The 23829-nt window shown below is 43.0% G+C and overlaps 3 protein-coding genes across 6 annotated transcripts in view; 2 read left to right on the top strand and 1 right to left on the bottom strand.

Moving 5' to 3' along the window:
- The window catches only part of clcn2a (chloride channel, voltage-sensitive 2a), a 41338-nt gene extending 40133 nt beyond the window's left edge, over positions 1-1205 (bottom strand). Inside the window, exons 1-2 of the mRNA XM_031559863.1 lie at positions 1082-1205; positions 437-509 (exon numbers count right to left, since the gene is read on the bottom strand). The gene's annotated coding sequence lies outside the window, so the exon portion shown is untranslated. The remainder of the gene's footprint in view (positions 1-436; positions 510-1081) is intronic.
- A 766-nt stretch (positions 1206-1971) lies between these two features.
- Positions 1972-5356, top strand: thpo (thrombopoietin). Of its 2 annotated transcripts, none has more exons than XM_042703080.1 (5): positions 1972-2384; positions 2607-2734; positions 3392-3472; positions 3776-3910; positions 4498-5356. In XM_042703080.1, the coding sequence occupies exons 1-5, from the start codon at positions 2372-2374 to the stop codon at positions 4651-4653; spliced, it is 513 nt and encodes a 170-aa protein (XP_042559014.1). In that variant the 5' UTR covers positions 1972-2371; the 3' UTR covers positions 4654-5356. The 2 variants fall into 2 exon arrangements, with proteins under 2 accessions (XP_042559014.1, XP_042559013.1); XM_042703079.1 differs by having other exon boundaries at positions 1974-2384; positions 3776-3961.
- A 6824-nt stretch (positions 5357-12180) lies between these two features.
- On the top strand, positions 12181-21844 carry LOC105899171 (solute carrier family 12 member 9-like). Of its 3 annotated transcripts, none has more exons than XM_031560430.2 (13): positions 12181-12631; positions 12750-12884; positions 13264-13299; positions 13855-14157; positions 14935-15042; positions 15207-15318; positions 15408-15565; positions 15669-15751; positions 16009-16133; positions 16287-16479; positions 17147-17321; positions 20305-20451; positions 20652-21844. In XM_031560430.2, the coding sequence occupies exons 1-13, from the start codon at positions 12412-12414 to the stop codon at positions 21560-21562; spliced, it is 2706 nt and encodes a 901-aa protein (XP_031416290.1). In that variant the 5' UTR covers positions 12181-12411; the 3' UTR covers positions 21563-21844. The 3 variants fall into 3 exon arrangements, with proteins under 3 accessions (XP_031416290.1, XP_031416289.1, XP_012681768.2); XM_031560429.2 differs by having other exon boundaries at positions 13852-14157; XM_012826314.3 differs by having other exon boundaries at positions 13264-13401; positions 13852-14157.
- Positions 21845-23829: the final 1985 nt, after the last annotated feature.

Below are 23829 nucleotides of genomic sequence, written 5' to 3'. Positions count from 1 at the left end.
TATAGGTTTCTATGCTTTCTTGTGTATAGTGAAATATCACTGTAGACGAGACTTTGAGAGGTCCTTGGGGGGGGGGGATTTAGTGACTGCAATATGTACATTAGCCTTTTCTGCAAAGTTTGTTTTCAATAGATTGACGGAAACCATAAAATTACTCCTAACCATAGAAATTTAGGTCTAATTGTTGACAAGTCAGATGAAATTTTGGCGCAGACTCGAATCCCCGCGTGAGCATCATAATGTCCTTGAGCAACCAAGACAACCAGGATCACCAAGTGCGCACCCTTGTGACATAAAATGTATAGCTTATTTAGGCTAATTGCGAATACCGTTGTCTTACATGCACCTGACAGCAATAAAACTCGCTCGTTAAGTGTCTGAAAGACGTGTGGTGCAGAAACAGGTTGCAATTTGCTCCTCGATGTAGGCTACTCACATTTCTCCGGCTTGGGATTCCTAAATGGTTCAGATCTCCTCAAAAGGCAACAATCCAAACGTCACCTACGTGGCTCCATTTAGCGAGAAAGAGGCATAAATTATTTCCACATATTCTTTCAAGCTGCTAGTAACGGCTGAGAACTTTAACACTGCTTGTAACCGACTGGGTCCTAAAGACAGGTTACTCCGTTCAGCTTAATTGTTGAATGTCTGACGCCCTGTTGCTGATGACTCGACTCCTGCGTTGCTAAATCTAGTCTATTCACTGAAACCAAAAAGTTCCCAAAAATGCAACGAATGCTTAACTGCGCAAAAAACAACATGCTACAGCAGGTCCACACAGCAGCAACACCCCTTCTTAAGGCATGTTGCTCTTTCTCTGAAATAATGAACCGAATCTACACTGCCCGAAGCTCGAGTGGTGGCTGAGCAACGATTCTGTGATGCAATGCGGGTTCCGTCACAGCCTTTAGTTCTTCGTCCACTCCAGCTCCCCACAGAAACTCCAGACGCGCTTGATCTCACCAACATGCGGTGGCGCATTTTGTCTCAATTAGCTCACACGACCTTCGGAAGAGTAGGAGATATGCAAACGCAGTGTATGTCAAAGCATGTTAGATGATCACACAATGTCTCTTCATACCTAATGTTCTGATGCACAAATAGATGCTTAATAGATGCTTAACCGCTTCAGTTCGTTTTTTGATTCTTGAGGCTGGTTGAGATTGGTTACAAATAACATAGGCTATGCGCGTCTAGTGCCCACGGTCATGTATTATGCATGCTAATGCGATCTTGTGTCAGTGATGAGAATTGACAGTGCTGCCACAACTGTCGATGTATTCGTTTGTGGGAGTGGCGTTTCCTACGCCCTTATTAGTGAATACATGTATTGTAGAATGCATATTATTATGTATATGTATAGCAGTAAGCTTTGCATGTCCAAGTGAGAAATGTTTTGGAGAGGAATCAGGCCACCCCCTGAATCTTAGAATGCTTTCATACATATGTGTTATGATCAAATATCCTTGGAATAGCGAGTTGCTGTCATTTTTCCAGTGAATAACATTTCATGAGATAGTGGGGAGCCTTATTATCCACCGGTATGCGCTCACCTTGGCCGGTGGTCTAGTAACGTTAGAACTGGATGGTGTCGGATAGCTTACTCAACAAGGTATACAACAGGTGTCTGGTAAAAATGACTGCATATTGTAGCTATTCGGGCGCAGAACATCTCAGTTTACCGGGCCATGGGTGAACTAGTGCCTTTTGAAAAGACATAGGCCTACCAAAACTTGAACCTGTTTGTCCTGATGACATGTGCAAGGCTTAACGGGACTGCAGGGTCAGACCTAAATGAGATAAAACAGTTGGTGGGCAAGGTCTATTCTAAGGCAAATAAAATGTCGATGGGATTTAGTCACTTCTCGTAAATATTTACTCAGTTAAATTGTACCATGTCCAATCACAGATCATATCGTCGACAAAAAGTCAAACACGACCTTTAAGAGCCCTACTTCATAGTTCAAAAACTTAGTTTAGACCACCTTGTCTTCTATGTCTGGTAGCATAAGTAGACTACTCTTAGCGAAGAAGCGTTCGCTTTTTTCCCCCGAATATAAACGAGCCACATCAGATAGCTTTAAGTAGGCTACATAGAGGTACATCCTATAGTCCGATGTAATGTCAAGGTTCCGTCTAGTTGCCCCGCGTGTTTAGTTCTCAGGGGAGGAGTTTCGTGAGTGGACTCAAAAAAAATTGCTTACAGCAACGGGCAAGTTGAAGTTGAATTCGATCTCCTACTAACTACTACAGCTGGGACCAGAATGACAGTCATTATGCAATCTATTTTTCGGAAGAGATTAAGGCAATATACGCATGTTTGAACAGATCTCATGGGACCCAGTCGCTCGCTTCATGCAGCGAGGGGGGTATGGCTGTAACCAGTGAGTATTAACTGTTAATCTATATGCCATATGTATTTCTTCAGATATACAAAATGTATCAATATCTATGTCTAGGAAAATGTTTAGTTTGACAAACAAAATAGACCCATAAACCAATTCTAGAATACTAACCGGCCTTTTCAGAAAATCCTCTTCAAAGCTTAGAACTGTCGAAGTTGTTCAAACATAGAGAAAATGTTGCTAACAATGCGTGTTCACCAGGATTCTTGCTCCCGTCGCTGTTCTTGATCGCATCAACAGCATGTGACAGTCGCACCAGTGATTTTCTCTGCATATCGAAGGCAAGCCGTGCGATGAACAAAGTTAAGAATGATTTGAGGGGGGAAATGGTGAGGTCAATTTAGCTGTCACTACTCGTTAAATTATCTAAAACATGTCTGTTTAATATTAAGACAATGGTAGGGGGATGGAGAATCTGTATTTACTTTTCATGAACTGCTTGCGCTAACCTAAACGTTTAATTTGATTTTGGAACCCCTCCACTAATCAGATTTGTCAAGAGTCTATTTAGGCTACCGTTCTTTGTTAACTGATAGCTTGACACACGTGGACAGATAGGTAGATCCACACCTAGATGGATTGATAATAAGTTAGCCAGTTAGTTGCTATGTATATCCAGTTGGCTTATGCAATTTTAATATGCAGCCTACCACAACATATGTAACATAACAAATACATTCCTATCTTAGTAATAAATACAATCTAAAGTTTTATTTATAGTATATATGCTGTAGAGGACAAACATTTTATCAAAGTAATGTATTCAGTATCTGTATAATAACTGACTGAGGAACCATGCTTGAGTCATAGTTGTAGGGTGTAGGCTGTGACAGATCCATTGTTATTTGAGATTGTTGAACTGATTCGTGTTCATAGTATGACAGGTTGTGGGCGGGGTTTTGACTGTGTGAATTTGACTTCAAGTCTCTCAAGTGGATAATTCGGCATCTGCCATAATTTGGCCAATATCTGTCTGTCCCACACAGGTTAACTGCACTGACTTGAGGCCTTCTCTGATTCGGTTATCTCACACCATGTGGGACAAAGCAACATGGGAGAAGATTCAGGTACGTCAGTCTACAGCTGTTTTGTATGCAATGTTCACAGATGTTTTCATTCAGATGTGACCTACAGTACAATGAAAGTATGCAGTGCAGTTGTTCACTTCAGAATTTATAAATCTACCTCTTGCCAGATAACTATGGCTAGTGTCATGCTTTATGTCATGCCATGTCATGTGTCTGTGGAGCGGCCCAGTCGGGCAAGCACCACTCCAAAACTGGCACAAGAATACCTAACCCCATCACTCCACACACATGATTTTAGCCATAACCAAAAACACTGAACACTGTTGTCTGTCTGATCTCCAGTTTCAAGACAGAATGGCGGAAATCCTGCAGTCTCTGAGTAATCTGGTGCAGGATGTGAAGGCTGCCAGGGGGCTCACGCAATCTGGCTGTGGTTCCATCCTAGAGATATTGGAAAAAAACGCCATAAACTACCAGGTTATACTGACTCATCCCAGCATTACTGTAATGGTAGAACAACTACGTCCTGTAAGTCCATATAGCATATACTCGCATGTTAAACCTGACAACACCTGGAGTACAACTGACAACAGAATTAGAGAGATTGTTTTTGTATGTGTAATGCTTCATTTACAGAGAAGTCCACCATTTCCCAAAAAGAGTGCATGCACGTCAGTATCCCCTAAGTCTTATAATGACCATGATTTTGACCGCAAACAACTTCCCGGAAGTTGAAAACAGATATGAATACTTGTGAGACCAGTGACCAGTGAGACAGAACACATAGGGCAAGTAATTCTGCCAAGCTTGCTCAAGAATGCAAACTTCTTATCAAAATACTCAAGTAGCCTACCTCTGTTTATTACTGTCGTACTATATTTCATTTAGCCACTTTCTGTATACAGTTTGGAAAAATTGTTCATCTTGCCTGTCAGTTATGATATTTTTGGTCAGAGGTGTGTTGTCAAATTTTGTTATTATTTAAGTAGGCTCTCCTTTTTGAGGACCTCTTTCTCCACACATGGGTGACCCTGTCTCTCTGTGTCTCTGTATGTTTTTTTCAGAGGGAGGCCACAAGTCCACCCATAATCCAAAAGTACCCTTCTAAAGAGACTGGCGACCTTAAAGAGGTTCTGAACTACTTTCGCCAACTATTACGCATACTTGGATGGCTCATTATAGAACTAAATGTGAACTGTGGAACAGGAAACAAGCAGTGAAATGTAGGGAAGGACCCACCGTACAATGTTCTGGAGTTACTGCGCTCTCTGCTGGTCAGAACCTGAACTACAGTGACAGACCATGGCACCTTTTGAGGCGCAGGGACATTGCCGATGGAGAGAAATGGATGCAAATTCATTCTCAAATGTATTATGCACTACAAAATTACAAATGTATTCTTATGTGTAAATGTATGTGACATGACCACTTTCATGCCCCCTCCAATGAGATTACACTCCTCCAGGGCCTGGCTGAGACAGTCTAAGATGCAGTGCCTAGTTCCTGGCTGTTTTTATATTTGCCTTTTTGATGTTAATATTATATTTTGTATTGTATTCTGCTGATACTATAAGTAACTGTTGAACATCAAGTGGGGAAAGACTGATAATATTCAATATTGAATTGAACATAACATAAAAAAACAGCGCAATACGCAAAAACTATGGTCTACAATGAGATGCGTATAGGCCTGCGTATATCTTGAGCAATACCACCTGCATAAAATACATTTGCGGGATTTTGACGTCTTCAGTGCTCTTTTCCTCTGTGCAGCCATGCCATATAACAGATTGTAGCCAGAGTTCAATTCAATTCAATTCAATTCAATTCAATTCAATTTTATTTATATATAGCGCCATAACAATACAATTGTCTCTAGGCGCTTTACAGAGCCCAGAGCCTGAACCTCCTCAGTGCAAGCACAATGGCAACACGGGCAAGAAAAAACTCCCTGTTAGTCAGGAAGGAACCTTAAGCAGAACCACGGCACATAAGGGGGGACCCATCTGCTTGAGGTCGGCCGGGTGGAGATAGGAAGGGGGGATGGGGGGAGGGTTGACATGATACAAACAAGACCAGTTTAGTGGGTATACACTGTGCTCAAAGGTTTACTGTTACAGGGGTAAGGGGAGTAGGAACAGAGAAACATGTTGATGGTGGCAATAATATATATTGTATATAAATGCTAGCATAGGGTATGAGGTAGAGTAAGTGTACGGCAGTGCGGTGGCGGTGGGTGCAATTGGCCGAGGGTTTCTACGGGTAGACTGGGTGGAGAGACTACAGCAGCGCCCCATAGCGAAGATAGTCTGGATTAGGAGAGAAAGAAAAAGAACAGAGTGAGTGGGTAGAGTTTGGCTGTCCATATGCGTAGTTGAGTAGTGAGGGTGAAGAGCAATGTTTCCACTTCCATCAGCAATTGGAACATGCTACAAGGGAGAGAGAAAATTTTTGTTAGTAGACATTTATTGTGTATTATAGTTGTCATTCACCGGTGTCATTTGATTGTTTTTTGTCTTTTTGATTGTTCATTCAGAGCAAATGTATCACTAGAGTTCACTACAAGACCATTAGGCGGGTTTCTAATGCAATTTTGCGCTACTGCAACAATTTTACAAACATTTGTGTGGTTTACTAATGTTACATACTTGCCCTATCAAGGGTCAAACCTGAGGGGAAAAAACGTTGAATTTAGTTGAATGATATCCTTGGCATAATCTATTTAAAATATCAGCTGCTGAACAGAAGAAGTTCATGGTACTAGAACGCCCTTAAAGTAAAAAATGACTTAGTTAATTAAAGACCTATGTTACGCTCTAGTCTGGTCTATACAAACACATCTACAGGTTGGTGAAAATAAAAAATGTTGGGCCATTTGTCTGTAAAGCTTAATTTATGGTCGGCTTTTTACGCAGGCACGCAAGAGCCCCTTGCGTCGTTGCAAACACCCTCCGAGCACCTCTTGCGTGCAAGTTACCGAGAAATAGACACTGCAATGTAAAAACCCCGTTATTGTAACTGAAAAATGGGTCTGAAGGGATTTGCGAGGTGTCTGAGCCAGCTATCTAAACACTTTTCGCTCAGTATTCGTTCGTGCAATTGGCTGTCAACGGTCGATGCTGCTGATTGGCGGCTCCCTGGCATGTCCCGCCTCCTGCCAGTGGCATGTACTTCCTGATGCCACATGCCAGTTAAAGATTTAACTCCTACTGCAGACACCTCGCAAATCCCCTCAGACGTATTTTACTATAAATGTTCACGAGTCCGTCCATGCAACTGTGTGACACGCAATAACGCTGTCGTAGAAGCATATTTCAACCTATAGGGCGTATTCACGTGACGTCAGCATCTCGCGTGGCGCCATCTTGGGGTCCACTTATTAAATGTCAGAAGAAGTTGACCTAGCGTGTCCGCTGTCTGATTATGCGAGAGGCCTGCAACCTCATGTCCTTCTGCGTTACCAAAGAAAGTTTTTGTATTTTACATTTCAGGTTAACCTGGAGATAATGTCGTTGTTTGTAATTCTTGTTACCATAGTAACCTTTACTGTCCTTCCCCCTGTTTACAGTGCAAGGCTAAATAAAGTCATACAGTGCTGCAGGTGCCCCCCTCCCCACATACCTTGGAGTTGTGAGGTTTTGTTCCTGAAGACTGAGCACTACAAAAAACTCTACAGAAATGAAGGGTCAACATGTGCCCGTTCACCCCCATTCCATCACTATTTGGGGCAATGAATGATCTAAGTCATTTGGATAAAGATGGAAATAAATTCAAGATGCATTGCTACATTCACACTGTCACAATTTGTATGGTAGTATCTGCACTAAAACTTGATTTAGCACTATTCTGTACAGTATGAATATGAATTCAAAACAGTATATAAAATAAAAAACAGTATATTTATTACTATCCTTATATGTACAGTATGAATATGAAATCAAAACAGTATATTTATTACTATCCTTATATGTACAGTATGAATATGAAATCAAAACAGTATATTTATTACTATCCTTATCTGTACAGTATGAATATAAAATCAAAACAGTATATCAAAACAGTATATTTATTACTATCCTTATCTGTACAGTATGAATATGAATTCAAAACAGTATATCAAATAAAAAACAGTGTCCTTATCATGTAATGGTTGAGACATCTGCAATTCAAGTTAAGGGTACAACTGATGGGCACATGTTTGTTAACACAGCACATACTCTGATAATTCTGTCTACCATCGGTTCTGTGGAACCACCAGTAAGGCTGACATAATCAATCTCCAAGGTTTCCTGTAACATCTTGTACTTCTGTTTCAACTGTCCAATCACACGTTCAACATGTATCCTCACATTGGCAATTCCTCTTGTGTGCTCAATTTCAACTGGGTCAAGCTGTTTGCTACCACGAGTGAATGTAGGAATGGCCAGTTTCACTTGGCGTAGGGCAAGGCTCTCTTGAATTGTGAAACCACGATCAGCCATGACTAAGTTACCAGGTTTCAGTCTTTCCAACAGACCGCAGTTTGCTGTAAGGTGCTTGTCAGATGTACGTCCCCCCATGCCCTAGACACAAAACAGATGGATCCTTGTGGTGTGATAGCGATTAGTACTTTAACAGTGTTGTGGTGCTTGTAGTTGGAGAAGGTCTGCCCTCTTGCGAGCAGGTTGGAAGGCCTCTCGATGAACACTTCAAAACAATCAATTATTACAGTCACCTTACTACCAAATGAGTACTCAAAACATGCTGGCATTGTCCGAATGATCTCCTCTCGTTCAGGCCATTTGAGAAGGGGTGAGAGTCGTGCATCCATCACTATCATCCATGACCAGAAAATCCTTGAGACAGTAGGCTGACTGACATCAAATAGATATGCCAGATCTTGCTGAGGCACATTGAGCCTCAGTTTCATGAGAACCATCACAAACTCTTGAAATGGTGTTAAGGTTTTGGCCCTCCTTGACACATGGGCCTCAACAAAATTGAAAACTGTATTCAATGTATCAAAACTTGGCAAGCCTGTGTAAAATCGTACCTTGTCATCACTGTCATGACAGTTTGAAAAATACTCCTCAGTAAAAGACTGCATCTTGCTTTCCTTGAACAGATAGTTAAATTCGGATGTCTGGGAAGATTTGTCAGAAGTGCTTGTACCTGTGAGTTCCGTACAACTGGATGGAGTCTGGTTTTCTGGATGATGTGAAGTTGTCCATGTTTCTTTGGTACCAGTAGTAGCGTTGTCTTGTTCCTCAGGAGCAGCAAGAACTTTTGAAGCTACCACACACACGTTCATTCTCCAACTTCTCCGCTGTCAGATTCGCTCTACTTATGGCAGAAATCCATTGTCTGCGCCGAGTAGATGTTAGTCTATCCACATGTTCCCCCTGGTTAGTTATCACACGCGGGACGCGAAATAACCTAACCTTTTCGCGGTGTGTGTGCGCTTTACCCGTCCTAGTCCCACATCCAACAATGAGGCACAGTACCATAATTACAAGGCACTGAAATTGTGTCTCCTTCAGAATATGATGGTCAGAGCGGAATAAAACACAGCAAAACAATGCCGTACATGGACCCCAAGATGGCCGCCAAAGCTTGTTGTTATGGATAGGGGTCACGTGGGTGAATACGCCCTATAGTAACAAAGTTTGGGAGGTGCACGCCAGGCCATGGAGAGGTGCTCTGAGAGGGTTTGCAACGACGGAGAGGGCTCTGCGTGTCTCCGTATACGGATGACCATAAATAAGCCTAAAGGCCGAATTATGCTACTCCGTTTTCACGGAGACGGACACAGGGTATGCCTTCTCCGACGTGGAACACCCTCTCCGAGCACCTCGGAGAGCCCGACGTGCACCTCCTGATTTTTCTGACTATCCGTTGGAATGTCGGATAGCCTTCGGATACCCCTTGGCTGTGATTGGTCCGCTAAGGACATCATTTCCGGAATCTCACATTTGCTGTTTCATTCTCTATCTGTTCCTATTCTGTTATAGAGTGTGGATCGGCCCGAATTTTTCGAATTTTGCCCGAGCCCGACAGCCATTGAAATATTTTGTCCGAACCCGACCCGAGCCCAAAGGAGTCAATGTCTCAACTGTTTATACTACTGACACATTTACGTACGTTTTTTATGAATAGCCTGCCTTTATTAAACTCGAGCATCAACAGATAAATGCACTCGCTCACACAAACAAGCACCGTTAAACGCACAAGCGTGCACAAGAGGTAAATAAGCATATTGAAATAAAATTATTCACATTGCAACGGAATGAAATAGCCTACACATTACACACGGCAGGCATCTTCTACGCCTAAATAAAACTCACGTTACATGCTACACCAGAAGAGGCACAACAAACAAGTCTTACCATTGAAGATCTTTTTTTTTTCTTGAAAACTTTAAGTGCATGGCAACTTTTGTTATAAAACTATCTACATAGTCCAACCATCGAGGTTTAATCCATGTTGTTGTGGAAAAAGAAGATGGCATCAATCATATTTCATTAAAACTTCACACTTCTTACATTGGACATATCAAACAGCCTCATTAGAATCCGCATCGACTATGATGCAATCCGACAGAAATATCTCCATACAGTAAATTTCCCCTCGTTAAGTATCGTTTTAAACTCTCCAGATGACAGTTTCTTTTTAACTTCCTCCATGATGCCAGTTTGCCGCCTGTAATCGCGTTGTCACAGCTAGGACATAAACAAATTCCCGCCACAGGAAGAAGGCTGTTATCCTAAATGTGATTTATTTTATTTCTCAAAAACGAACTTCTGCACCATGTGAAGCAGACACGTTGACTTCACTACTTATTAAGATATTTTAAATATGGAATAATCAATGCCTTATCGCGCTGATGTGTCCGAGCCCGAGTATAATTTCTAAATGTTTGGCCAAACCCGACCCGCAGGCAATGATGAGCTATATGACCAGGCAAAACGTTTGTCTGACCGCTACTGCTTTAGAGCAGTCCGCACCCTCAATTTGCCGAAGATGCTGATTATGGATTATCACTCCGTGTGCACTGCCCTGCTATTGTTTCTGACAGTGGCAACAGCCGAGCAACCCTTTTCCAAATTGAAACTCATTAAGACCTACCTGAGGACCAGGAGAGGCTGAATGGTCTGGCTATCCTGTCTATTGAAAAAGCAAATCACGCATCACCACTTTAATGTTTGAAAGGCATCGTTTTGGGCTTGCAGGTGTGCTGTGCCTCTGGCTGTGCTCAGTCAACTTGTCGGTCTTGACGTTCAGATGTTGCGCCTAAACTAGCTATATCATATCGTCTCGTCACATGATCAAATAGAGACTTGACATTGGACAACAACATACATATTACCCAGCAATCATCATTGCAAATCTGAATATGACAAAAATACCAAAGAAAATAAGAACCTATTCATTTCATTGTAATCTTTTTTTATAGTTTCTATAGTGTATGTAAGATAAGCATATCATTTTGTTATAGATTGCTACTATTTTTCCCACAAATTATACCTAACATGATGGAGATAGGTTTGCCTTTTCAAGTGCATATATAGCATTAGACACTCTCTATAATGTAATGCTAAGTGCCCCCAATACCCACGGGCCCAGGTGCGATCGCACCTGCTGCACCCCCTAAAGTTATGGTAGGAGGTAAATAAACAATTGATGACTTCCACACTCAAAGACGTCATGAGGTATGCTTCTCTAAGACGAAAAACCGTTGCACCACCTACTGTTCTGGCGGTGAATTGTTTTCAGCACCCACAGCCTTCGGAGAACCATAAATGAAAAAAAGTCAGTCGAATCCGTCCATCCGTCCGACTGTCTAATTAAGACCTTTGTCAGGTTTTTAATGGCACATACGACACACTGTCCGTAACGGATTCGTAGTAGTATAATTCGGCCTTTAAATTGGGTTTAACGCATGACATATTAAAGTCCCTATTCATAACAGGTGCTCGACTCACACAGACGGAATACAGGGTGGGATATTTGTCGCGTTTTTGACTTTGTTTCCATTGCTCGTGTTTTAGTTAACAATTTTAAATTGCGCATTAAGGCGGTTAATGCCCCTGCTGACTCGAATCACATATTCCAACATCAAAAAGTGCTTTCCTTTTTTTTGAGGCAATATGTCTCTTGCCGTTCTGTGTCAGTCACCTTGTGGAAATAATGTAGACTTGCGCAGTGTGAGCCATCTTTAAGGAAATGCACCTATAGCCCCAGAATGCTGCTTTCCTGTCGTCTTTGTATTACCGTGCCACTTTTTCTTGTGAGATATTTGTTACATATGTCGTTTCCAAAATATGTTTTGGCTATTGTTTATAACATGCACTGTACACTTACACAATTGCCCGTATCTGTCATTTTAAATATGAAAATGTAAGTTCCATAAAAGCAACGCTAACATTGTTACTTTGGACTGCAGAGAGCTTTTTGCGATAAAAGAGCGCAGTAGCCTATTGCTATTTCTGTTGTTAAGGACGATGCACAGATACAATTATTTGTTGCACATAAAACAGACGCTGAACACATGCTCCCAATAAATCAGTAAGAAAGAGTAGGCAATATGATTAAGAGTGCGGTTCTTTTCTTTATTATCAAAGTCGTTCTTAACTCGCACCCATAGACAGTTCAATTGGAATTGGGTGCGCCTGCTTCCTTGTTAATCAATTTAGGCCTACCTCTGAAACATGGCCGTGTTTGTGTGGATTGGGTCATGTCAAGTTACCTTTATAAGTTCTTGTCATGAAAACTGCTCTTTTGAGATTTCAGCTCCTCAGAGTAAGCTATCGCACCTGTGGGGGCGGAAAAAGACAAACTATGTGGTCTGTAGCGTTCAGGTCCTGTTTCGTTTAGAAAAACGTTCCTCAAGTAATTTTTAGTAGGCAATTAGAAGCAGCTGTGGAAGTAACAGTAGCCTACGTGTAGCCCATGCAGTGTTCTCAATCAACCCCAGCATTTTTAGCCCAACGCCAAGTTGAATGACCGCCGCTAACATGTCTGAAAAGACGCCTTTGCTGCATTATCGACTATCCTCAAGCTCCCATGGCTCGGAGCGTTCAGTCGGGGTCTCTGTTGAGAAATCGCCGCGTGTGTCCCGGGAAACAGTCGAAAAACCTCCAGTGAAACTATCAACATTTGTCGGGGTAATCATACCAACTGTTTTATCCATGTTCAGCGTTGTTATATTTCTTCGCATAGGTGAGTGTTTGTAAGCGATTTGTTGAACTCAATTTCTAGCCTATGCCTACTGTAAATATCAACATTAAAACGGCATTAGCCTGGAGACCATAATACATTCTCTTTCGTTACCTCGCAGGGTTTGTGGTCGGTCATGCAGGGCTTTATCAGTCCATCCTGATGTTCTTGGTAGCCTATCTAATCATCACCATGACTGTGCTTTCAGTTTGTGCTGTTTCAACTAATGGAGCTATAGATGCTGGTGGGGCATACTGTATCCTTTTCACGCAAGTCTCATTACATATTTACATATCTCAGTCCCATTGTGTTAAACCGACTGGTCCAAGCTTATTTTTGCAAATCTCAAGGACTCATTACTTTTGTCAAATATACATCACTACTTTCTACTCCATTTCAGGCATAGAGGCCCAATTAGGCTTCTCTTTGCTCCACAAGTCACAACGATTGGAGACTTTGCAGTCTTTGAAGCATGGATGTTCCCTTTTTATAGCCGAATCAGACTGCCTATGTGTCATCAGCACTTACACTTACAAGTGTCTCAATTTCCTGTGCACTTTCCCCAACACCTGAAATACTTTTGGTTCACACGTCAAGTACTGGACTCTGTGTTGTTCCTAACCTTTTCCCCTCAGACATGATCAGTCGAGCATTAGGACCAGAGTTTGGAGGTAGCGTAGGAATCTTGTATTTTTTTGCCAACGTTTGTGGTTGCGCCCTCTATGTTCTTGGCCTGGTGGAAGCAATCACTGTGTCTTTTGGCATTTCTGAAGGTTTGAAAAAAATATGTACTCCTGTCACATTTCTGATTTAGATTTACTGATATTTCTTTATACACCTGAAAGTGTTTCGGAAGTTGGGGCGTTATGCTGGTATGGGTGTTGTCGTATCGTAGGTACATTTGTCTGTCTGGAAGCACATTTCTCAATCAAATATACATTCAGTGTTGCACTTGTATTTACATTTATTACAACATTGAGAGCTGTAGAAATTAGCTGCAACACGCTTCTCAGTGTAGGTATACATGTATTGACTAACACATAATTGGTTAGTGCACTAAATTGGTGAGTTGTATGGTCAGAGTCCAGATAATAAATCTGCAAAAGTGTAGAGATGTATGGATAAATAAATAGCTTTAATATATATATATATGTGTGTGTGTGTGTGTGTGTGTGTCTCATAAATAAAGGTGTTTATTCAATTATTCTTAAATGTTCTTTCAGCAGATGGAACTGGTCTGGCATATTCCCATCACGTGCTTCCAGTGGGCTACTGGTGGTCCCTCCTGTATGCCTCGGGAGTTCTTCTCCTTTGCCTTGTGGTGTGTCTTGTAGGTGCCAATGTCTATGCCAAGGCCACCTTACTCATCTTCTTCATAGTCATGATTGTGTTGAGCTCTATATTCGTCAGCTTCTTCATTGTAGGACCAAGGGTAGTTGTGTTGCCGGCAGCGTTTGCCAATTCTACCCTGCCAACCACTGCCAACTTCACTGGCGTCAAGCTGGACACCTTGTTGGGTAATTTGTGGGGTAAGTACAGTTGACTACATTGCCGACAATAGTTCTACAGGTGTCCTTGGTTCTGTACACAACTCTCGGAGCCCATTAAAGTGATTGCATAAAGTAATGTTGATTCTTTAAAGCAGCAGTAAAGAGTTTAATTCTAAAATTAGCAAGCTAACTATCTAAATGCCTAAAAACCGTGCACCAACAACAGCACAGTCGGAACTTATAAAGGCTTTCGAGCAGTCTAACTGGTGTCTTGGCATATGGTTGGTGATGAATTTTTGCATTTTTGCAGGGCCCAACCTGAACCACATGACTACATAGTGCATAGCCTGGGTGGCTAGCGGGAATGTGTGTCCATCTGTACTTGTGTTTGTTTATTCTGGCCTTTACCATATACCATCAGAATGAATATGATGCATGAATGCTTTATGTCCTTCACATTATATAATCAAAATGAATTTGATTATGCTAAAACTGGTTGCCTATGAAGACATGTGCTAAAAAATGTGCTAATTGCTGCTTCTTCAAAAAGAAATGTGTGTTCCTTGTCACACTGAACAAGCTCAGCTACATGAGCCTCCTGGGAGTACATTTCCTCTGGTACATTTATTTGTAGTAGAACATTTTCATGTGCTTTAATATTAGCTGATTTGCATTAGCATTGACTACTATAGCCTATGACTTAATATTTGACTGACATGGCCATGTCAAGTAAATGGAATTTATTAAGGAAAGGAAGTTGTTACACGACTCTCTCTGAGTATGGACACTGATTGTCATTTAACCTTACCGTCATAGCAAGTTACACGGTGGACTACACCACGGGTTCCATGATGAGTTTCATCACCGTCTTCGCCGTCATGTTTAATGGATGCACTGGCATTATGGCTGGTTCCAATATGTCAGGTGAGCATTCAACACTCTCCAGGGGTTATCTGAGTGCACTGCGGTGTCCGAGTGTGTTCGAAATAGCCTGTTGAGGGTATGTCAGGATAATGCTGGGGTTGTCTCTTTAGCTGACAGATCTTTTATAGTATCTCTCTTTTCAATCTGTTGCTTTGCTGTGAAAGGTGACTTGAAGAACCCCGGTTATTCCATTCCACACGGAACCCTGACGGCAGTTGTCTTCACGTTCATCACATATAACCTGCTGGCTGTGTTGGTGTCATGCTCTTGTGAACGGTAATTCAACACACACACACTTTATCATTATCATGGCAAAATATCATAAAAACTGCCTGTTTTTTATTTTTCTATTTCCCAATCCTCAGTCTGTTACTCCTGAGAAACTACAGTTTTCTTCGAGATATTAATATCTGGTGTCCCCTTGTGATGGTGGGGATATACTCATCCACACTTTCTGCAGCCATGAGTAATCTTATTGGGGCTTCGCGGATTCTTTTTGCTGTATCACGAGATAATATATTTGGTGAGTAGCACCGTTCAGTTTAAAATAAATTACATATCTAAATAAAGCTCAAACCCTTTCACATTTTCCCAGCGGCGTTAAAGAAATGCATCCTTACTTCCAGGTGGAGTTCTGGCTCCAGCAAGTCGGACATCTGAAACAGGAAACCCATGGGTCTCTGTGCTCATCTCCTGGTCACTTGTACAGGTGGGGTAGAGAAAGAAAAGGAGCAGAAGCAATTGTTGATACTATATAGTATTTTGATGGGTGTAGAGTGGTGCACACAGCCAATGTTTGGGTACAGTTGTTTACACTGAATGGAGTCTGTTGGATAGTTAGATTAGGCGGCAGTCCTCAAGAGCCTGTGTGGGTTGGGTTTGTGCAACTAGTGCCATATGATTACGCTGTTGTGCCATGTGGTGTCACTGTGTATAAATTAAATGGTTGTGCGTTTGTCTCTGCAGGTGGTACTTCTGTCAGGGAAATTGAATACCATTGCTAGCATTGTCACCATATGTTTCTTGCTGGTCTATGCTGCTGTAGATCTGGCTTGTTTAGCACTGGAATGGGCATCGGCTCCAAACTTTCGGTATGGTTCTAGTAATTCCACATATGAATTAACTAAACTAATTTGAAATGTTTTTTTTTTATTTTTATTTTTTATTATATTCATATCTTTGCAGTTTTGTAATGTGTAATATTTCAGACTGTTAACATTTCATACTCTCCATGCTCTCATAAGGCCTACCTTTCGATACTTCACCTGGCACACCTGTGCACTTGGCATCGTGGGCTGTCTGGTGATGATGTTCCTGATCAGTGCTGTTTATGCCTCGGCCAGTATTGCTTTCATGCTGGTGTTGTTGTTGCTCATCCACTACCTGTGTCCCAGCAGCAGTTGGGGATATGTTTCTCAGGCCCTCATCTTCCATCAGGTATACATGTTACAAGCCACAGTCTAGAAACGAGCAGTTTTATAGTTGTTTATATAGTTTCCCTTTTCTCTGGGGTATTTCATGATGTTTATTGCTGTACTTTTCAGTACTGTGGATGGCATGTAAAAACATCAAGCACAGAGGTCCCTGTTGGTGTTTATATCTCATTTATATTATGTAACATTTTGGTGAAAAGAACGGTCTAACCTACCCTACACTTGGATCAAAAGTCAGAATCTAGGCTTCTTTGGAGTAGATTGTGTTCTTTCAGGAATCCTTCTAGGTCCATTAGTAGGGCTCCAACGACACCATGGCTCTTGGACATGCTTTTCTGCAAGAATTCGTAAAAGCTGCCAGCCTTACTTTGTCTATAAAGATTTCTTTGCAGAATGTATGCAGATCTCTGAGCACATTAAAGCTTTATAGTTATGAAGGACTTCTGCTCTCGAGTTAGTGTGCAAAGTGCCCTTCATTGGATTAATGGAGCAGATGAACAAAAGTCCAGATTCAGGATCCCTACTATGGTTATTGTGGTCAATCATGTCCTTGAGGTTTGATTTTAAGCGTTGGACTAGTTGGCATATTTAGATATTGGAGATGGAAATGGAGATTACCCAACATATATTCCACCTTAAACTGCAAGCGTGTTGCTCACTCTCTCAACCAGGTGCGTAAATACCTGCTGAAGCTGGATGTGAGGAAGGACCATGTGAAGTTCTGGAGACCACAAGTGCTGCTGATGGTGGCCAATCCACGGAGCAGCACAGGACTCATCACCTTCATCAACGATGTGAAGAAGAGTGGACTCTATGTGCTCGGCCATGTGCAGTTGGGGGAGCTGGGTATGACATTTACGGTGTATAACATGACATTCACGTCACATGGTCACCATCAGAATAGAGCCACCTACCTATACAGGATGTCAGCAAAAATAGGCCAGTCCACTCAGGAGCTTCATGGGGGGGGGTGATCAGTTCACAGTGAGGACAACACTGCTGATATATTTGGCATCATTGGATTACTTAAAGACCTGAAGGAAGAATAGATACTGATGATTATTGTTGACATGGCAGTATCAGTGCCGCTCATGTTTTAGATTAGATTAGATTCAACTTTATTGTCATTGCACAGAGTACAAGTACTGGGGCCACGAAATGCAGTTAGCATCTAACCAGAAGTGCAAAATCAGAAGAGTGCAGAGTATGTGCAAAGTGGTAATATAAAAATAGATAAATAGAATATATACAGTATGGTATAAGACATAAGTGATATGAACAGTAAGCAGCAATAATGGTGATTAGTGCAGATGTGATATAGATATATGTAAAGTACAGGTGAAAGTGGCAGTAGAAGTTATAAATGAGGCGTCTCCCTGAGGGGAGGAGGGCAAACAGTCTGTGGTTGGGATGGGAGCTGTCCTTCTCGATGCTGCGCGCTTTCCGCAGACATCTTTTGCGCTGGACAGCCTTGATGGAGGGGAGTGGGGAACCAGTGATGCGTTGGGCAGTTTTCACTACCCTCTGGACAGTTTTGCGGTCCGCAACAGAGCAGCTGCCATACCAGACTGAGATGCAGTTGGTGAGGATGCTCTCAATGGTGCAGCGGTAGAAGTTCACCAGAATCTGAGGAGACAGATTTGCCTCCTTCAATCTCCTCAGGAAGAAGAGACGCTGGTGAGCCTTCTTGATTAAGGTTGAGGTCCTCGGAGATGTGGACACCCAGGAATTTAAAGCTGGCGACACGCCCCACCTCCGTCCCGTTGATACAGATCGGGGTGTGTGCGCCACCTTTGGTCCTCCTGAAGTCCACAATTAGCTCTTTGGTTTTCATGGTGTTGAGGTGCTGGACCAGGTGCTGGACCTCTTCCCTGTAGGCCGACTCATCATTGTTGTTGTTGAGGCCAATCACTGTTGTGTCGTCTGCAAACTTTACAATGGTATTAGAACCATGTGCAGTCGTGGGTGAAGAGGGAGTAGAGGAGAGGGTTCAGCACGCAGCCCTGTGGGACACCAGTGTTCAGGATGAGGGTTGATGAGGTGTTGTTGTCTAACCTGACAGACTGAGGTCTGTTGGTTAGGAAGTCCAGAATCCAGTTACTGAGGGAGGTGTTGATGCCCAGATCACTGAGTTTTGTGATCAGTTTGGAGGGGATTATGGTGTTAAATGCAGAGCTGAAGTCTATGAACAACAGTCTCGCGTATGTGTTACTGTTGTCCAGGTGGGAAAGGGCGGAGTGTAGTGCCGTGGAGATGGCATCCTCCGTGCTCCTATTCTGGCGGTAGGCGAATTGGAGGGGGTCCAGTGTGGGTGGTAGACATGTTTTGAGATGAGCCAGGACCAGCCTCTCGAAGCACTTCATGATGGTTGGAGTGAGTGCAACTGGGCGAAAGTCATTAAGGCTCGCTGCCTTGGAGTGCTTTGGCACCGGCACGATGGAGGTGGTTTTGAAGCACGTGGGGACAGCTGCTTGGGCCAGTGACATGTTGAATATGTCAGTCAAGACCTCAGTCAGCTGCCCAGCACAGGCCCTGAGCACCCGTCCAGGGATGCCATCAAGGCCAGCAGCCTTTCGTGCATTAGTCCTGCTCAGTGCAGCACATACGTCGGTGGAGGAGAGTGTGAGGGGTTGCTTGTCTGTAGTGAGCACAGCCTTGATGGCCGCCTCCTGGTGGTCCCTGTCGAAGCGTGCATAAAAGCTGTTAAGCTCATCAGGGAATGATGCTTCGCCGGTTTGGGGGGAGGTGTTGGTGGGTTTATAGTCCGTTATGGCCTGGATGCTTTGCCACATGCATCGGGGGTCTGAGTTGTTTTTGAAGTGCTCCTCAATCTTGAGCTTGTATCTGTGCTCGGCCTTTTTGATGCCCCTCTTCAGGTCGGCCCTGGATGAACTGTAGGCCTGGGTGTCACCTGATCTGAAAGCAATATCGCGTTCCTTCAGCAAAAGGCGGACCTCCCTGTTCATCCATGGCTTCTGATTAGGGAATGTGGTGATTTGTTTGAGGGTGGTGACACTGTTGATGTTGGTGTTGATAAAGTCCAATACAGATGAGGCATAGGCGTTGATGTCCGTGTGGGAGTCAAGTGTGGCCTGGGTGGCAAACACACTCCAGTCTGTGTGTCCAAACCGGTGCTGTAGTGCAGAGTCTGCTTCCTCTGACCACACTTTAACTGTCCTCACTGTGGGTTTCACACGTTTGATGAGTGGTGTGTATTTCGGGAGAAGAAACAAAGAGAGGTGGTCAGACTGTCCTAGGTGGGGGAGGGGGACAGCTTTGTAAGCATCAGCCATGTTAGTATAGACATGGTCCAAAGTCTTGTCTCCTCTCGTGGGACAGGAGACATGTTGATGAAATTTGGGGAGTACAGACTTCAGGTTGGAGTGATTAGTCACCCGCAACAATAAAGGCTGCCTCCGGATGTAGAGTTTGTTGCTTGCTAATGGCAGCATGCAATTCCTTCATTGCCAGCTTAGCGTTAGCATCCGGGGGGATATAAGCTGCAGACACAGCGGTTGATGTAAACTCTCTAGGCAGATGGAACGGTCTACACTTAACCATGAGGTACTCAAGGTTAGCAGAGCAGTGACTCTCAATGATGACAGTGTCCGTACAACAAGCTTTGTTTACATAGATGCATAGTCCACCGCCTCTGGTCTTACCGGAGTCCTCTGCTTTTCTATCAGCCCGGAGGATGGCATGTCTCATGAGGTTTAGGATTAGGTGGATAAACATGAATGTAGAAATGTAGAAATGTATAGTTTGACACATAGACGATGAATTGATGTGCTAGTTACTTTTCATACCTTGTTCTTTCCCCCTCTTTAAGAGATGTTGCCTGCGGACCCACTACAGCCATGCTATAATTCCTGGCTGTCGCTGGTGGACCATCTCAATATTAAGGCCTTTGTCAGCCTCACTCTGGCTGACTCGGTTCGACATGGAATCCAGCACTTGTTATTCATTTCTGGTTTAGGTATTGCACAGGTTTATATATTCATTCATGTCTTGTTTTACTATATTTACACTTGTGTTTGGCACACGCAATTCAAATGTGCACACACAAAAAGGAATTGTAGCTAATGACATTTGTGTTTGTTGACCACTCCGTTTTGGTTCAATGTGTCTGTTACACATTTACATTTAAAGGCAACTTTTACTCTTATTTCCCCGCAGGAGGAATGAGGCCCAACATCCTGGTCCTGGGTTTCTATGACGACTGCTCCCCTAAAGACAACCTGCAGGACTGTGTCTTTTCCACCGGTGCCCTCTCCTTGGACAAGTTCAAGCCCGATAAAGCACAGAAGAGAATCTTTCACTTCCCTGCAGTACGAGGGGACGGAGTGGGCAGTGAGGCCGCCTCTGCTAAAGACCTGTCCATTGAGGAGTACGTGTTTGTGATCGCAGACGCTGTGAAGATGCAGAAGAGCGTGGCCCTGGCACGTTATTTCTGTACTTTCAACCGGTCGGAGGTATTCGCCAGAGCCAAACCAGGCCAGTCTGGTCTCTATGTTGATGTGTGGCCGTTGAATCTTTTGCGGCCGGATAGCGGCAGGTATGTGGACACCTGCTCTCTCTTCTTGCTGCAGCTTGCTTGCGTGTTGAACATGTCGCATGCGTGGCACCAGGCCAGGCTCCGTCTCTTCCTGTGTGTGAAGACTGGCAGCTGCTTGCAAGAGGCAGAAAAAAAGCTTCAGCGAATGCTGAAGGACCTGCGTATCACAGCTGATGTCTACACTGTACCCTGGGACCACATTTTGGTGCTCCATGGCCAGAGGCAAGCAAAGGTCAACCAGCTCCATCCCAAAGTCCAGACCGAGGGACATAAGGAAGAGGCTGCAGAGTGTCTCCACAACTTTCCTAGCAACACCACACTGCTGTCAGATGAGTATCTTTGTGCTGTCAATCTGTTGATTCGTGAAAATGGAGATCCGCCCCCTGCTGTGCGTTTCCTGTATCTGCCCCACCCCCCTGCAGACACACGCCGCTACACCTCCTACCTGCACCAGCTTGACCTGCTGAGTCGGGAGCTGGGGCCAACTATGCTTATTCATGGAGTCGCCCCTGTTCTCACCACTGATCTGTAGATCAATAAAATGTGTGGTTTAGACAGAGGCTGAGAATGTTTGAACTTGTGTTGAAAGATGAGGTATGACTTTAGCTTGCCCTTTTCAAAATGTAAATGTCTTGGTAAAGTTAGTAATTTTACTTTCTTTACTATGATGTTATTTTACTCATTCCCTCCTACTGTCCATTTAGCTTTGGCTCACAAAACCGATGTCAGTTTTGATTTGTGTGTTTTTTGTTTGTTTCACCAGATTTGATAATGTTGTGGGGGTAAATTAAATAAATAAAGGCATATTTTTTTTACACGTGACTGAATTGTCTGTACTTTTGCTCTACGTATTTCTCAATCTTGTAAATAAATGCCAAGTCCGTTTATACAAAGAAGCTCATATTGTTATACATGTAAATGCTCAAATTTGACACAAGAATATATCTTATACATTCCCACTCATGCCTCATTCACTAGAGCGATTGCAAAATCTCAGAAGATGATACACAGCCGCAATATCCACAAACTATAGTTCCTTACATGTTCACTCAGAATAAAGAACAAACTTTTTTTGTCTGTTTTTGCCAGAAGTTTCATATTTCAACACACATTTAGTGGAATGGAAAATATCTTCTTATTTCATTTCATTCTTGCTCATTGTCTGGCCTGGTTTACCACATGAGCCTATTGGGCATAGGCTCAGGGCCCCTAAACCTGCACCTGCCCAGCTGTTCCAGGGTTGACCCTTAAGATACCTTAAAAGGCCCCCAGCAATACACAAAGGGATACATGGGCCCCCAGTCTGAATTAAAATGATCTAGAGCTAGTCTGATCCAGTGGTGTTGTTAGGGCTGATACTATTTTAAGCCTAGCCCAGAGTATTTTCATCTTGAAAACTGAGGTGTTTATAGCAAAACAACAGACAGACTGTGTAACAGTGAAACTTGACTTGCAGTGTCCGAAAGCGGGGGGAGAAATCAAGCGCTGCACAGTTCACATAAAACAGTAAGACACTCGCACCCAGATGAAAAGCTCCAGTTTGCTATTTCAAAAAGAAAACTCAAGTTGAAACTCATTGACCATGGGTATGTTCTTTGGGGATGTACACAATGTATCGAATTATGATGATGCTGAAAAAAACGTTTAGTGACGTGACTATATAGCAACCCAAGCTAGATAGCCATTACACCAACAGTTAGATGGCCAAGTATGTCTCTCTCAGTTTAATTAAGGTCAACTAGACTTGCTTTATTGACATGACCATAAGAAACAGTATAGCTAAGCAAACTTGAACAAAACACAAAGGCTACATAGGGATGCAATCTTAAAATCTAGGTAGATATACCTCCCCAGCCTACCAATGCCAATCTCCCTTAAACAAAAAAGACAAGCCCCAGGCAAACTTGACCTAGCCCCTGATCTTTTCAATAGCTTGAAACGTCGCTGGTCTGATCATTATAGACATGTACTGCTTTAATGTATTTTTTCTCCATATGTGAGGCCCTGAATGTCCTTGAATGTCTAGCATGTGTGTAACAGGGGCACTGTTAAGAATTCTGGGCCTCCTGACAGAATTTGCAGTTAGCCCCCCACTCCCCAACGACATTTCCTGATAAATAAAGGTTTCTGAGGGCCTCCAATAGTCGTTGGGGAAATTCAGATTTGGAATACCCTTTTTCCATATAAAAGTCTGCAAGCGACATGATGTAGGCTATCCTTTTTCTACTTTAGCATATTGGTAGGAACATTTTTATGAGACAACAGTTAGCTAGAAAAGACTGTCTGATATAGATATAAATGTTTATGTATCTATGACTAATAACTATTCTCCCAAGCGCTAAAGTAAAACAAGCGCACAGCTACACACTTTTCAGCCTACATGTATTCTTCACTTGAACACTGCATGTTCTTTTCATTTTGGATATCTGATATTAAAATTATGACTCGTGACAGGTGGATTGTAGATTGAAATGGGAGTTTTTCTAATAATTCTATTGCCGATATACAGAACGGTGGCTCAGGTGCCTGCACTGCCGCCTCACAGCAAGAAGGTCCTGGGTTCGATTCCTGCATGGAGCACTGTTGGTCCTGGGGGGTAGGTTCTCCCCAGGCCTCCAGTGCTCAGGTGGGCTATCTCCCGGTCCTTTCTGTGTGGAGTTTGCATGTTCTCCCCGTGTTCACAAGGGGTTTCCTCCACTAAGAACCCAAACAGAAAAACATGCAGAGCAATTGAACTGTCCGTCTCTGACCAAGTCGGATCACTTGACTTGGTCCCCAGGCACTTAAAGGCTGCCCACT

This window comes from Clupea harengus, chromosome 22, assembly GCF_900700415.2.
Source record: "Clupea harengus chromosome 22, Ch_v2.0.2, whole genome shotgun sequence".
In the NCBI taxonomy this organism is placed as follows: Eukaryota; Metazoa; Chordata; class Actinopteri; order Clupeiformes; family Clupeidae; genus Clupea; species Clupea harengus.
Note: the sequence above shows the minus strand (reverse complement) of the source record. Positions and strands in the feature narration are given on the sequence as shown.